The sequence below is a fragment of the Protopterus annectens genome, chromosome 6.part0, assembly GCF_019279795.1.
Source record: "Protopterus annectens isolate FY-2018-M chromosome 6.part0, PAN1.0, whole genome shotgun sequence".
Taxonomy (NCBI): domain Eukaryota; kingdom Metazoa; phylum Chordata; order Ceratodontiformes; family Protopteridae; genus Protopterus; species Protopterus annectens.
The window spans coordinates 1606566272-1606582496 of NC_056737.1; the positions used below are offsets into that span (position 1 = coordinate 1606566272).

General features: G+C 41.5%; 1 protein-coding gene across 6 annotated transcripts in view; it reads right to left on the reverse strand.

Moving 5' to 3' along the window:
* HDAC4 (histone deacetylase 4) overlaps positions 1-16225 on the reverse strand; it is a 3124471-nt gene that overhangs the window by 339036 nt on the left and 2769210 nt on the right. For all 6 annotated transcript variants that reach the window (XM_044075061.1, XM_044075057.1, XM_044075060.1 and 3 more), the window contains one exon: positions 7681-7778. In XM_044075061.1, the coding sequence (XP_043930996.1) occupies positions 7681-7778 (98 nt within the window). The remainder of the gene's footprint in view (positions 1-7680; positions 7779-16225) is intronic.

Sequence of the window (16225 nt, forward strand, 5' to 3'; positions counted from 1 at the left end):
TATGGGGTGGTGCAGCAGTCACCCATGTTGGTGAGAACCAAGTTTAGAATGTTATCTCCCCTTGTGGGGGATGAGACAAGCTCATCTAGTGCTTTACAATTGATGACGTCAAGGAAACACTGGGTGAGTGCAGTAGAGCAGGAATAGTTCACCCAGTCTATGGTGGGATAGTTGAAATCACCAAGGATCAGGGTGTTAGGGGGTACCTTGATGGAGTCAAGTAGGTCCAGGTAGGAGAAGTGGGTGTCCTGAGTCATTGGGGGGGGGTCTTTAACTTGGAAGGGTGTCTTGCCAATTGTCAGTTGTACCTGGAGTAGTTCTAGTGCATCATGCTGGCAAACCAATCTGGAGGTGTGTTGCCTTTAATGAAAACAGAAACTCCACCACACTTGGTCTTTCCAATCTCATTTTGGGGTCGGAATGTGTGCAATGAGGTATACCCTGGTAAGGCAGGGGTGCTCTCCACAGTCTTGAACCAAGTTTCCATGACTGCACAGATGTCGGCATCTTCTAGTGTAAGGAGAGCCTCCAGTGAGTGTATTTTCAGGTTAAGACTCCTAGCATTAACCAACATGACCTTCAATTTGCTTCTTCTTAAAATCAATCCAGAACTGCCTTCCACTTTTACATATTCTACATTTCTTTTTACACTTATTCATCACATGACTTCTTCCCCCACACTGATTACATGTTACTTTTGTACACTCATTTATCAGAGTACTAAAATCTCTACAGGGGAAAAAAGAAAAAAAGGGGAAAAAAAACTAAATTTTGACTGTCCCGTATAGCTATTATTCCTCTTTTACCATCTACATAGGTTCATAGGTTGGTACTAGGCTATTGGTCCTAGGGCCTATACAAGCCTAGCCATAACAATTCCCTGGAAATTTCTTCCCGCAATATTTACTTCCCTGGACCCCTGTCTAGCAGGGCGACTGACGTGATCCCTGGGGTAAATTTCCTATCTCCCATCCAATCATCAAGGTTCCTTTTGAAGACGGCCATGGAGGCGCTCTGCTTGACAGGTATGGGGAGTCTATTCCAGAGTATGGGGAGTCTCTGGATCAGGAACCTATCCCTCCAGCATGTTTTGTTCATTGTGATGACAAGGTTTAGATCCCTGGAGCATGTGGCTCTGAGCAATTGCGATTTCTTTAAGTGGAGCATGTCCAACAGCTCTGGGTTTGACATGGCCTTGTATGCTAAGCAGAGAACGCCTCTGAGTAGACGATATACCACAGAGTATAGCTGGAGTTTTTTTAGACGGTCAGCATAGGGGATCTGCTTTAGGCAGCCTGGGATATCATCTGGTCCCATGGATGCTGTATTCTTAGCTTTGGAGATGCAGTTCCTACCTGTTTGGCCATGATTACCGGAATTTGGCAATCTTTTAGTATTGAGATGGGCCATTTAAGGGGGGAGAGGAGGATGAAGTTGGCACTAAATCGTTCTGCCACGATATTGGCAATATCCTTGGGATCCGTATATTTAATGCCATTCTGTTGTAGCTCAGAGCAGATCTGAGCATTGCCATTTAGATTCTTGACATAGCTATAGAATGCCTTGTGGTTGTCTTTGGAATCTTTGGCAATTTTATTTTCATAACTAGCTTTGGAGGATTTTATGAGGGATCTCAGCTACTTACTGAGGCCAGTAAGGGAGTTTTTTGCATCCTGGGATTTTCCTCTTTTCTGCAACAGTTTCTTCCTTCTGTGTTATAGTTAGTTTATGGCAGGGGACCACGACATTGGCTTCCTTTTTTTGGAGGAGAGCGTCTTTGATCTTTATGGGATGGCATGATTCATGTACGAGTGGATGTGCTCATACAGTGCCTTAGTGTAGGATTCAGCAGTCGAACCTTCAGCTCCCATCTGCATGGGTGTCATGAAGTTTGTAACTTCTGACTTGAGTAGCATGAAGTTGGCTTTGGAGAAGTTTTTTACAGAGGTTTCCTTACTGGGGGGTGGGATGTGGATGTCAAGGGTGATTAGCTTATGATCAGACCTGACCAATGAGGCGGTGACCACTGGTGTGGAGCATCTATCTCCCATGTTGGTAATGACCAGGTCTAGGATACTGGAGCCCCTGTTGGGACAATGGATTAGTTGATCCAGGGCTTTGGAATTTATGAATTCCAAGAATCGTTGGGAAAAGGTGTTGGTACCCGAGTAGTTTTCCCAGTTAATGGCAGGGTAGTTGAAATCACCCAGTATTAGGGTGTTTGGTTGTATCTTAATATTTTCCAGTATGTTTAGAAAGGTGTAGTGAGAATCTTAGGGCATGGTGGGGATCTGTAGCAAGCTACAATTTGGACTGCAGTCTTACCTAGTGTTAGTTGCACCTGGAGAATTTCAGATGCATTGTGTTGGGCAACTAGCCTGGAGGTGTGAATATCCTTGGTGAATATGGACACTCCTCCACCTTTAGTGTTTCGGTCTTGGTTTAGTGGTCGAAAAGTGTGGTAAGAGTTGTAGCCTGGTATTGCAGGGGTGCTCTCTGGAGCCTTGAACCAGGTCTCAGTTACTGCACAGATATCGATGTTCTCCATTTTTAGGAGTGCCAAGAGAGAGTGGTTTTTGAGGTTTAGACTTCTAGCATTGAGTAGCATTACCTTCAAATTTTGCATGCTTGTATCTGTTACAGTGGTGGCTTTGTCCTTTGAACCTTGCCTAAAAAAGGCACTATAGTGGTGGCAAGAGCTTTAGCCAGTAACCTGAATCCCAGGGGTGACAGGTGCAAACCATCTCTGGCAAAGTATCGTAGGATGTCGATCATGTCGTCCCAGGCAGACAGATACTGGATCACCTTTGAATGACACCAGAAGCTTAGCCAATTGTTGAAGTTAATCATTTTGTCAATATATGTAAAATACCTGGTAAATGCTTTATCCCCAGCTTTTTCATATTTTAAAATAACATCCACTCCCCAAACCCGATTCCAAATATCACTCTCATCTTTAACTTTCACAATATCATAAATTGAATAACATATAAATCAAAAACAAATTTAGCACCTTTTAACACACTTTCATCATATATATTTATATATATACACATAAAAATATTTGTGATATAATTTAATAAATGAAATACCTGGGGCTATGTTATTTGTGTTAAACACACACACACACACACACACACACACACACACACACACACACACACACACACACACACAAACACACACACACACACACACACACACACACACTCTACCTATCTAGCTGTTTAAGTTTCAAAATGCATTTAACTGAAGCATATTCATTAAGGCCAGGGTGTGTGTGCAAAAGTTGTAATTTGCCACAATTCCTTTTCTTCTAACCTTAATGCCCATGGCCCTCCTCTTTTGTTATATAGTTCCTGGTGCACAATGGCAAACAAAAATTTGTGAGTGGGATGTTGCAATGTGTGCCTAGCCAAAGCATTGGTGTTGGTACCTTTACTTATATGATACGTATGCTCGTATATGCATTGGCGCACTGTGACAAATATTTATATATATATATATATATATATATATATATATATATATATATATATATATATATATATTTTTTTTTCTACTTAATACATTTGTATTTTATATTAATTCAAGTCACTAATTTAGTGTCTAGGTATTTAGTAATAAAATCATGAATTATATATGGAAATACAAAGTAAATAGTTTTCCATAGGAAGAAAGGAAATGAGTTGTTTAATTATTCAATAGTTTTTTATATAATTGCTTTATTGTTTTATTTATTAATTGTATAAGTATATAAGTCATTGACTGCTTTTGTAACTTTGTCTGAGGAAGTTTGGATACTAGTCCTTACGAAAGCGCTTATGGAATAAAGTTTTGGAAAAGGAGAACATCTGCAAGTTTCGTTGTCTTTTTGTGTTTTCTGAAAGGAGGTAAACAGATCAGCTTGAAGGTGTTCCTCTCAGCTGGATCAATTCTTACAAGACCGCAGGATGAAGTTTCCATTTGTGTGGCCTGTCCTGGTGTTGTTGAACTTGTCTGTAATCAGGTTTTTATATCATGGAACAAATGAAGGCTGCAGAGTCAAACTGAGCTGAACTGCTAAATATCAGGCTATCACAGCAAGTGTGTAACGAGGGTACAGTCTGGTACCCCCTTATCTATTTATGCACCACATCACTGTGGTGGTCTATGTATACACTTGCAGAGGTCCTGGGGACCAAAGATGATTTATGTGCTTCTCTCTTTCTGAAGGGTTCCACAGAGTTTGCACTTTTACCCCTTGAGAAACTGCACCTCACTCCAAGTCTAATGCATCTGTAATTAGAGACTGCATGGGGCTGGATGGGAAATTGGGAGACCTACATTGTAAGAGATTTGTTCCATCCACCACAGAATCAATCCCAGAACAGGGACCTGAAAGGACAAAGGACATAGGTGCCGAATCCATACTGATCTGAGGTAGCACTGTATTTTCCTTGTGTGAAATATGATGAAAAATCATACATGGCATATATATCAAAACCCTGAGAAATTCCTTTACAGATGCATGGCTTCAATTGGATAAACTCAGGAAGAGCTGCTGATATGTCTGGAGGAAGAAAGGCTCTTTCCAGAATATAACAAACATCCCAGGGATAAGACCAAATTTCTGAAAGTTGATATGAAAATCTAGGCAAAGTAGGAGATTATAGGTAGTTTGTTAAGACTCTTGTCAACTGGAAAGAACAGTTTGCAAAGATAAAATAATCATCCAAATATGGAAAGATGTGAATGCCTAAAAGCCTGCATTACGCAATGACCAGAGCAAAGCACTTTGCAAATACCCTTACTGCTATGAAAAGCCCAAAAGGTAACACAGACAACTGATAATGCAACCCAACCACATAAAAACCTTAAAAATGCCTGAACTGCTCTCCAATGGGAAAGTGATGATAAGGTTTCCCTTAAATCTAGCTTTGCCACAAGGACTGGGGGGGGGGCAGGATTAGAGGGGAAGGGACTAAAATGGATAACATTTTCAACTTGGGAATCTTGATAAAAAAGATTATGAAAGGAAATGTTCAGTTTTGCTAACGCAAAAATCCTTGCCCAAGTAGCACAGAGGTAGAAGTTATATAACTCCATGGGGCAGCATCTGGTGTAGAATGAGAGGAAAAATAGAAATGTGTTTACAGGGCAAGGAGGGCTCTCTTTGGAAGGAGGGAAGGATTTTCACAGCCAAGTATAACTCTGCTGAGTTCCATTCATCAGAATCTATCAGTCTGTAACACTCTGGTGTCACGCAAGAAGATAAAGCTAATCAGATATGGAAAGGTCATCAAGCTGGGAAGAAGGAGAGGTCTGAGTGGGCCAGCAGTCATGCTGACTGAGAGGACTGTACTTGATTTTTGAAGCATATCCATTCTTTTTGGAGCTTCTTTGCCATTGCTTTTTAAAAATCCTGTTTGCTTGCACCCTGCTGTTTAAATGGGTTTTTGAAAAGGGTAGCTGAGATGGAGGAGAAATTCTTATTCTTACTTGAGGGTTGAAAACTCTGCTTCATTCTTTATATTAACTTTACCCTTTTGTCACACTTCTTTAACACCTCAGCAGCAGAATGGCCAAAAAGAAACTCCTCATTTAAGGGAGAATTTAAAATTTCAGTTTCTTCTGGAAGATTTTAAGAATGAAGCCAAGCCAGTCTTCAAAATACCCAAAAATTATAGAGGAAAAATCAGCAGCATTATAAGCACACTTTAAAATATTCTTAGTAACTTGACAAATATAGTTTGACATTCAAAGATTATTTTTTACCTCAAGAAAAAAAGTTACCTATAGACTTTTGCATGTTCTCAAAAACAAAAGTAAAAACTTTAGCATAACAGCTTGACAGTACTAGAGGAACACATTTTCTTCCCCAGATTGACCTTTGCTTTCCCATCCATGTCACATGGAATGAGGTTAACAGCAGTAAAACGTTTAGCAGAAGCAGTTTTGTACAGAGAAATAACAGCTGGGTCTGCTAAAGGAGTTGAGAACAAATGCTTATGAGTCTGAGGTACCTTGTATAACCTGTCAGACTGTCAAGCCGCAGAAGGCTGACTATCAGGTCAGCTAGAAGTGGCGAGAAAAACATTCCCTAAAGAAGGTAACACGGGTAGAGTAGCTGCAGAATGTAGCATTTCCAGTTGTAACAAATCATAATACATTTTCCGTGTTATAAAAATTTCATTATGCAACCACTGAAAAACCTCTTTCTTCTCAGATAAAGTTTCTGAAAAGGATAAATCTTTGGGATGGAAATTTGAAACCACACTTGCATCACACTCAGAATGTTCAGATTGTGAATAAAGTCCTAATGTAAAACTCTCCCTCAGTAATGCCTGCTCTTCTAACTGAAATTCCATGTCACAAAGAGAAGAACCTCTCTTCCAGGAAAACGCGCTATTATATTGCTTTAGCAAATCTCAGCAAATCTTTCATGTCCAGGGAAATAGTAAAAGAAGGCCTTCTCAATACGTTCCCCCTTCCTGGCCAACTTCCTAGAAAAGGACAGACTCTCAGGCATACTAGGCCCAGAAGCAGGTCCCCTATATCAGCTAATTGAAGAACCTCACCTGCCTCTTCCCGAGGCTAACAAAACTGGTTTTCCCTTGCCCAACAAAGACATTCCTACAGCTGTAGAGGGTGTGGTTATCCCCCAGTCTTTGGTAGCTGCATATGCTACACCAAGAGAATGGGGGGAAAAGATGAGTGGTCTGAGGGACAACAAGCAGAAACAGTGACATCACCAACCAGCAATTGAGGGACAACAGGAGCTGTTCTGACACCCAAGGACTTCCCGACAATTTTCTTCTTCTTGTGGAAAGGAGAAGGTAAAACCACATATGCCATAAGCTGAGAAGGCAAAAGCAATAGCAGAGCCTGGACAAGAATGTAAAGTGTAAAGTAGAGAACAAGTGGTTCTAAGGTAAGTAAACCGCAGACATTCCTGCCATAAGCACAGTATCCTGTCCCCAATACAAAAATACATAAAACCCAAACAAACACTCTGTCAAAAAACAGATTTTTTACACAAAATGTTCACAAAAGCAGTTATGCATACTTCCTTAAAAATGAAGTGGCAGTCCAAAACACAGTAAGTTTCCTAGCTGTGCCATATGTTTTCCTTAACAGGGGATTTATCTATCCAGCTTTGAAGGATCACTAGCCAAGTGACAATTCCATTGGGCCTGCAGAAGGACCGGACTACTACAGCAAAATGTTCTGCATTTTTGCTCTCCCAATTGTCTTTCTATGTAGCTTTGCTCAATCTCCTGACAAATGGAATGCATGGAAGGTGCTCTTTACATTGTAAGCTGGCTAGTCAGAGGGGGTTGATCCTATTTAACTTAAGCTAATGCAGCAGTGATCTATGTACTGTACATAATTAAGAGATGCAGTGTTTGCTCAAAGTCACACAGTGACTGTGCATGCAAAATCCTATGATTTGCACCTTCAAAAATGGGTATAGTGTAATGATCCCGATATCGGAAAAGAAAAATAATATGAACTTTAACAATATATGCACCTTTAGAAGCACAAATATTAAAACCTAGCAGTGCAATACAAGAAGGGGTATTAACATTAATGACTCTTGTTAAGAACCAAGCTGAAAATGTTTCTGTCTTACTTACTATCCGCTCTTGTGAGCAAATCACTAATGGCATTTATTGCTTACAGTATTCACTGCTTTACCTGAATGCTGCCATGTATTCAGTATCCCCCATGGGTGGATCCAAACCGCCAGTGAAAGCCATGTTAACATTGAAGCCAACACCCGGTCCTGCTCCTCTCTGAAAAATAAATAAATTGCTTTAGTCAGACAACATGGGTTACAAATTGTTTAAACCAAACAAAAAAATATATTCTGAATAAGGTACTTTTTGGCCACTCTAATTTCATAAAACCTTTTAATACAAGCACTCCATGTATTCTTAAGTTTGATGTTAAAATTGCCTTAGTTTTGCCCCATGTTATTAAAAAACAATATGTTGCACTGCAGACTGCATAACCTAGGTCGCCACTGCCACTAAATACATTCTGAAACTTTCCATAATTTCTCAAACAATATCTGGTCCCAATGGCATACATGCAGGACATCTGTCTATACCACCACTGCATTACATGTGGCTAGTAACTTAGGTTGCTGTATGGGCAATGAGAAGAACAGGCTTAAGCAGACAATGAACATCTCATTTACCTGAACGAGAGGGATGGAATGAGGGTTGTTATTGTATTGTTCTCCCTCAAATGAAGACAGGCAAATAAACAGGGAGAGGGGAGCCAACACTATTGGGGAGAGAGAGAAAGAGAGAGGTACATGCTTTCTGCTGTCTGCACACAGGCTGGCATCAGTACACAATAGGCACACAGGGAAATTAGAGCTTAAGCCACAAAGATACTCCTGGCCATTGTTTGACGGATTGCCTGTAGCCAGCTCTCCTCTTTGGTATTAGAGCAATCAGACCTTGAAAGCCAAAAGTTTTTTTTTTCCTCAGGGAGGACTGCCTGAAGAAGGGACATGCATGGCTTTCTTCTGCAAGTGTAGGAAATGAGTGGGCTGAAGCTGTGTGAAATTCAGATTAGAGTTCTTACATCAATGGTGAAGAATAACAAAAAAAAAATTACAACCTCTAAACCAGGGAGCTTCAAACTCAAAGCACATGGATGCCAATAAAACTTTCTCCCCCACGTGTGTGTGTGTGTGTGGGGAGGGGCATAAACATCCCCCCTTGCCCATTCATGAGGGGAATACAAATGCGTTCCCTTGAGGAGATGAGCAATGACTGAATTAATACTCTTGGGGAGACAACATTATAGGCTACCAGCACTAAACGTTCTACAAGGAAACAGCACCAGTACTTATTAATGCCCACCCCTCCAGGCATGTCTAAAGGTCAGTTCCCTGTGCTTTCTCCTATTAACCTGGTGAACTTGGGCATCATGAGGCAATGTAGTAATTGCTTCATGTACACTGACAATCCTCTCCTCTTACCTCCAACACTCAGACTTGTGAGAGATGCACTTGTATATCCAAATTGGAAGCCACGCACTCTCCAGCCAAGAACAGAATAGCTGGTCAAGAGGAGAAGGTGAACACTTGCATCACACCACATGGAACACATAGCCCTACAGAACACACACCAGCACTGCCTTCACATAAAAACACAGACCACACACCCACCTTCACAGAGGCTCTCAATAAAAATCTACCTAAACAGCAGAGACCTCCAAAGCAGAAACGCACTTGAACACCACAACAGAACACTAATCACGAGACACATAACTCTGCTAAACAGTGTGTCAGTCAACCAAAGCCCCTAAAGCAAAACAGCACGCCCAACACACTAGTCATAGGTGACTCGATAGTGAGGCACACTGATGTCACATTCACTAGGTTGAATAAGGAGACAGTAACAGTCAGCTGCCTGTCAGGCACCAGAATCCACCACATAGCGCACGCAATCAGGTCCCTCAACAACAGGTACAAATATGACTCTGTCATTGTACATGTGGATGTGAATGACCTGAGACGTACCTCCCTGGATTACATGAAAAGAGACATGGAGGAGCTCTCGGATTATGTAGCCCAGGCAGGTATGACCCTAGCTCTGAGCTGCATCCTACCATCACCCAAAATGATACCACAGTACAAGCAGAAAATGATTGATTTCAACAATAGGCTAAGTTTCTGGTGGTATTCTAAGGGGATCCAGGTTCTGACTGCCTGGGATGGCATGACTGACAGACTTCGATGCTTTGCCAGAGATGGCCTGCATCTATCACCCCTGGGCTTCCGGACACTGGCCAAGGCTCTTGCCACCACTATACTGCCTTTTTTAGGCGGTGTTCCAAAGACCAAATTACCACCATAACAGCTACAAACAAATGTAATCTGAGAGTCATGCTGCTCAACGCTACAAGTCTAAAATCTCAAAATGCACTCGCTCGAAGCACTCCTTAAAATGGAAAACATTGACTTTGTGCTGTAACAGAGACCTGGTTCAAGGGAGCAGAAAACACCCCTGCACTACCAGGCTATAACTCATTCCACACCTTTTGGCCCCAGAACTTGGACCAAAGCTCAAAAAGGCGGTAGTGTTTCCATATTGATAAAGGATGCGCACACCTCCAGACTGGTAGCCCAACATAACGCATCTGAGATACTTCAGGTGCAGCTAACATTGGGTAAGACAGTGATTCAGGTCATAGTCTGCTATAGGTCCCCAACCATGTCCCTAGACTCACACTCCACGTTCCCAAGCACCCTGGAGAATATTAGGGTCCAACCTAACAATCACATACTGGGTGATTTCAACTACCCCTCCATTAACTGTGAAAACTACTCATGTACCAATACACTTGCCCAATGCTTTCTGGAATTCATTAATTCCAATGCCCTGGACCAGCTCATTCTTACCCCCACTAGAGGTAGCAACATCCTTGACCTGGTCATTACTAACATGGGCGACCATTGCTCTACACCAAAAGTTAACTACTCCCTGGTTAGATCCGACCACAAATTAATCATCTTGGAAATCCCCCCCCCACAAAGGTAACCTCCATGAAATACTTCTCCAAAGCTAACTTTAGGCTCCTAAAAACAGAGGTAGCTAACTTCACGGCACCCACGCAAATGGAGAATAGTTGCATAACTGCCAAATCATACACCAATGAAGTGTACGAAAACGTACACAAATGCATGGATCTTGCCATACCCAATAAAACCAAGATGCTCTCCTCAAAAAAAAAAAAAGGAAGCCAATCTGGTGGTCTCCTGCCATAAACAAACTACAACAGAAGGAGGAAACTGATACGGAATAAGGTGAAGTCCCAGAACTGAAAAAAACTTCTTTATCAGTCTCAACAAAAGGTTGAGATCCCTCATCAAATCCTCTAAAGGTAGCTATGAAAACAGAACTGCAGCAGATAGTAAAGACAGCCACAAGGGCTTCTACAGTTATGCAAAGAATCTCCACGGCAACACCAAGTTTTGCTCTGAGCTACTGCACAATGGTACCTCCTATACTGAGCCAACATATACTGCCAATATACTGGCTGACAGATTCAATGCTAACTTTACCCTTTCCCCCAAAGGACTAATCACAATATCAGTAAATTGCCAGGCACCCAGTATTACTGCTGCACAGGTTAAAACAGCACTGTCCAAGGCCAAGAATACAGCTTCTATGGGATCTGACAATATCCCTGGCTGTGTTCTACATGAACTACAGAGTAAATTGGCACCTCACCTGTGTGCCCTGTTCAATCACAGCCACACCAAAGGCTTTGTCCCTACCGAAAGGCGCACTGCTACAGTCATCCCTGTCCATAAAGGACGAGCGACTACAGACCCCGGGAATTATTGCACCATTAGCCTGACAAGTCTAATATACAAAGCTATGGAACGCATCATCATGGACCTAATAAACAAGGATATAGAGAATCTCCAAACTCTGGATCCTACACAGTTTGGTTTTGTGAAGGGTAGATAATGCCTGCTCAACTTGGTCGACTTCTTTGAGTCAGTCACCAGAGCTGTGGATGAAGGCAAGGTGGTTCATATAGCCTACCTTGATCTGACCAAGGCCTTTGATACCATTCCTCACTCAGGAATCATAGAAAAACTCACTGAACTAGGCATCAACCCCTATATCACTAGGTGGATTGCAAAGTGGCTCACAGACAGAACCCACAATGTGAAAGTAGCTGACTCCAAGTCAGACCGCCGACCAGTCATGAGTGGAGTCCCACAGGACTCGGGTCCTGGGTCCTCTCCTGTTTGGTATCTGCTTCTATGAAGTCCAGGCCAACACGAAGGGACTCTGGCTGACAAAGTTCACAGACGATTGCAAGTTGGGAGCTATTATTAACTTCCCAAGTGATGTTGACATCCTACAGAAAGGCCTCAATGAGACCAACTACTGCTGTCAGAACCATGGCCTTAAGTTCAGTGCCAAAAAATGTGTCGTCAAACCCCTTGGGAAAATCCTGGTTCCCTTGAATTACTACACTGATGGTAGTCCACTGAACACAGAAGGCGTTATAAGAGATCTGGGAACACAGGTTGACAGCAACCTCTCTTTTGACCATCACGTTGCCACTGTGGTCAGGAAGTCCTTCTATGTAGTACATCTCATTACTAAGGGTTTTGCATCCAGCAAGAAAGAATTCATTGTCTCCCTCTACTCTTCCCTCATTAGGCCAATCATTGAGTACAAATTTCCATTTGGCAAGTACCTCACTAGACAACTGCAACAACTGGAGAGACCGCAAAAGTACCTCACAAACAGATTCCTACGCCATAAACACTTGTTCTATATGGACAGACTCAAAAAACTCCAGCTATTCTCTGCCTCATATCGCCTACTTAGAGGTGATCTCTGCTTTACTTACAAAGCCATGCCTGAGCCAGCTCTGTTACAAATGCTACATCTAAAGAAATCCAAATCCCTCCGCACCACATGCTCCACAGACCTCAACCTCATTACCACAATCAACAGAACATGCTGGAGGGACAGATTCATAACCCAGAGACCGCCCATGCTATGGAACAGACTTCTCATACATGTCAAGCAGAGCACCTCACTGGCCCTCTTCAAGAGAAATCTTAATGAGTGGCTGGGAAATAGAAAATTCACCCCAGGTATCACTCCAGTGGCTATACTCGACAGAGGCACTAGGAACTAAGGTTGGATGGCATAATGCCAGGGTAATCCTATGGGCTAGGCTTATAAAGGCTCCAGGGCCATTAGTCTAGTATACACCTATAAACCTATAGGAATGTTAGACATGTTACTATCCCAATTCTACTACTTCTGGACATGCTTCATATGTTTACAATTTGCTGCATTTACTGTACAGAATACAAAGTTTACTACTGACACCTTTGAAATTCTTCATTAAAGCAAATGTCATGAACATATATCCATTCACTGTGCATACTACACTTGTCCTTGTCTTTGCTCATTAGCAATATACCAAAAACCACAGTATACTTGTCACGCTACGTATGCAAATTCATCTTTTGTTTACTTACTATGACAAACACATTGGCCTTTTTTATTTTCAAAGTGCCCTGTCTACCAGACAGTTAGCATTCCTCCAATAAATGTTTGGTAAAGGTATTAATACCCAACCACAAAGTCCCATCTATGGTAACTGTCAGAGGGGTCCCTCCTCAAAATAACTTCATACAGTGTAAAAAATTTCTTTAATAAATATAACTGAGCTTATTATATTTTCAATATTTTGTCTTGCAAATTTAAAAGGATGGACCTTTTTTTCAAACAGACCAGTTAACCAAAAAATGATGATGCTCCTACTAAGAATTTTGATCATGAAGAATGTGTCAAACTACTACTTCTGGTTCCAGTTAATATAGTGCAGTCAAGAAGCTCTGAAGCTATTCTTAAATAGGATCTACTTCTGTAATTACTATTGTAACTCTATCATCATTACCTGTGCATTAAAGTATATGAAAATCATACAAACTGATGAATGTCAGCTGACCACACATGAAACCCATGAAACACTGGGGTGACAAGTTGCAGTCTCAAAGGTATTACAAGTTAAGTCTACTTTTCTGATACTGAAAAAACAGCTGGTAGCATATCTCACAGCACCAAGTTTATGAAATGCCAATGAGCTTAATCCTATACTGTTATATTTGATGCTCTCCACCTCCACTGATTTTTTCAGTAAACCAGGCAAGTGCTTTCTAATCAGTTTGGCAAAAGAAACTTGTGCTGTGATGGCTTGCGTGACTAACAAGTGAAAAGAAAATAAATCAGTAAAGACATAAAAGCTAGATTTCTTACTTCTCTTTGCTGCCGCTGCTGTGAAGGTTACTAATGGGTTAAAAAATGAGATTTGAATGCCTCCAACAGCATCAAGGCTAGTGACATCTCCAAGAAGCAGAACTCAACAAGCTAATTTCTGCCAGAGAAAATGTCAACTCTGTGAAAGATTCAGTTAGGCTTGCTTTTCTCAGGACATAATTCAGTCCCAACAATTCCAAAAATGGCAAAAAGTCCAGTAATGAAAATTAATAAACAGGCGACCTGTATGAGGTGTTCTTCAGCAGGGTGCTAAAGAACAGGTAATGCCTGCTGAAAAACAAGTCCGCTGCATCATGACAGCATATTAAGCTGCTGTCAAGCTTGGACTGTCAATAAGCAAACAGCTGCCATTTTTAAAAGCTACCTTGCCTCTCGAGAATAAATCCAGTTTATCATGGGATATGAAGGTATGAACATTTGACTAAGTGGCAGCTGCACAAGTGTCATTAATATGTGCTCTGGAAAAGAAAGCAGTTGAGGTTGCCACTGATCTTCGAGAGTGAGCTTTGGTTGCTCTAGTAAGACTTAACCCTTTTCTATGTATACATGTGTAATACAAGCAGACAACCATCTTGAAAAAGTGAATTTAGAAACTCCATGACCCAGTTTACTTGCTGAGAAGGAAACAAAACGTTGATCAGGCTTTTGAATGCTTTCATATGGTGGATGTAAAACTGGAGCTGTCTGTGGACATCCAAAAATGTAGCATGTATTCACCCTTACTGGAAAAATTTGGGAAGAAAACTGGAAAACTGATGTTCTAATTTAAAGTTGTTTTGGTAGCTGCCTTTGGTAAAAAGGAAGGACTGGTTTGGAGGGAAAATCTGTCCTTATGAAAAATGGTGTACCAAGGTTTACAAGAAAAAGCCTAGAGTTCTGAGACCCTTCTAGGGGAAATAAATGCCATCAAGAATAACGGTTTCCATGTTACAAATTGGAAATCCACCTTGGCTGCAGGTTTGAACAGTGGTCTAGTTAGAGCTTGAAAAAAAACATTAATGTCGCATAGAGGGTAGACACTCTAAGAGGAGGTCTGAGAAGAAACCTTCAACTCAAAAAACCTTTACATAACCAGAGAGAACAATTGGGGACTCATTCTCTTTGATGTGAAAACTAGAAATAGTAGATAAATGAACTTTCAAAGTAGAGTAGCTAGCACCATTCTGAAAAAGACAGGCTAGAAGGTCTAATACCAGGTGCTGCCCACTGCAGAGGCTCAGAGAGGAAGGGACAGCTCTGAAACCCTTGGATTTGAACCCATACTCCTGGATTCAGTGACGATGCTTCGGTTCCAAGATTCTGCTGGCTCCAATAATATTGCAGCTATTTGGGTCAGAGATGGCACAGGAGTATAAGACAGCTAAATCTTCCACTCTGGCTTGGACAAACTCTGGGAAATGCTTAGATCCATATGTCCTGAATCTAATAAGCAGATTGGGGTAGGAGCTATTACAGGATGAGAGAAACAAACAAAATTGTAGGTCCAGTGGTGGTCGGAGCCGTGAAAACCCCCAACTGAACCTGGGTCCTAAGGAATTTCCAAACTTGAACAAAAGCTTCTGCACATACGGCAAGTGCAAGAGCCAAAAGCAACCAAATGAATGAACCAATAGATGACTGATGAAGGCTATAATGCCGAAACTGGTCTGGTTATTATTTTGATTTGAGGGCTGAAGTATTATGCAGTGATTAATTTGGGCTGCTTCAAAAATAAAGAAACTGACTATTTTATCTCACAAGTGGAGTGCTGACCGAATTTGTTGGTTCGATTTCCTCATCATGCAGTCCACATCTGCTTCAGAAAGACTCCTGGTTGACCTGGCTGACCACAGGGAAGAAGCAGTGGAAGGTGGTATTGATGACTGGTGGCTAGTCCTTTCCTGAAGAAAGGGCGATCAGAGCTGAGGAGAGACTGGCTATAGGAGAAGGCAAGTTTTCGATCCGATTAGATCAGCTCAGAAAAAAGAGCTGGATCCAAAGATTTAGAGGATTTAGGCACTGGAACCAAGAAGCAAGAGTGGATAAGACCAATCAGGACAGTGCTTTCTTGCCTCCTTAGTTTTTTCCTTAGGGACTGTGACTTGGAACCCTTTTGATTTGTCCGAAGACCTTTTTTTTGTAGAAGGGGATGCTCCAGAATCAATATGTTGAAAAGTGGATGAGGAAGTCCTTTAAGTTTATTTTTCCTCTCGACCACTGCCCATATACCAAAGACAGTGCATAGAGCACACTGCTCATGTAAATGTGCAGACCCGATGCAGTAAATACATTTCGAGTGTGCATCTAAGTTGGGTATCTTATGGTCACATGCCACGCATTTTTTTTTAAAACCCGAAGGTTTCTCAGCAATAACCATAAAAGACAGTAACAAGCAGTAATAAATAGTAGTAAACAGTAAC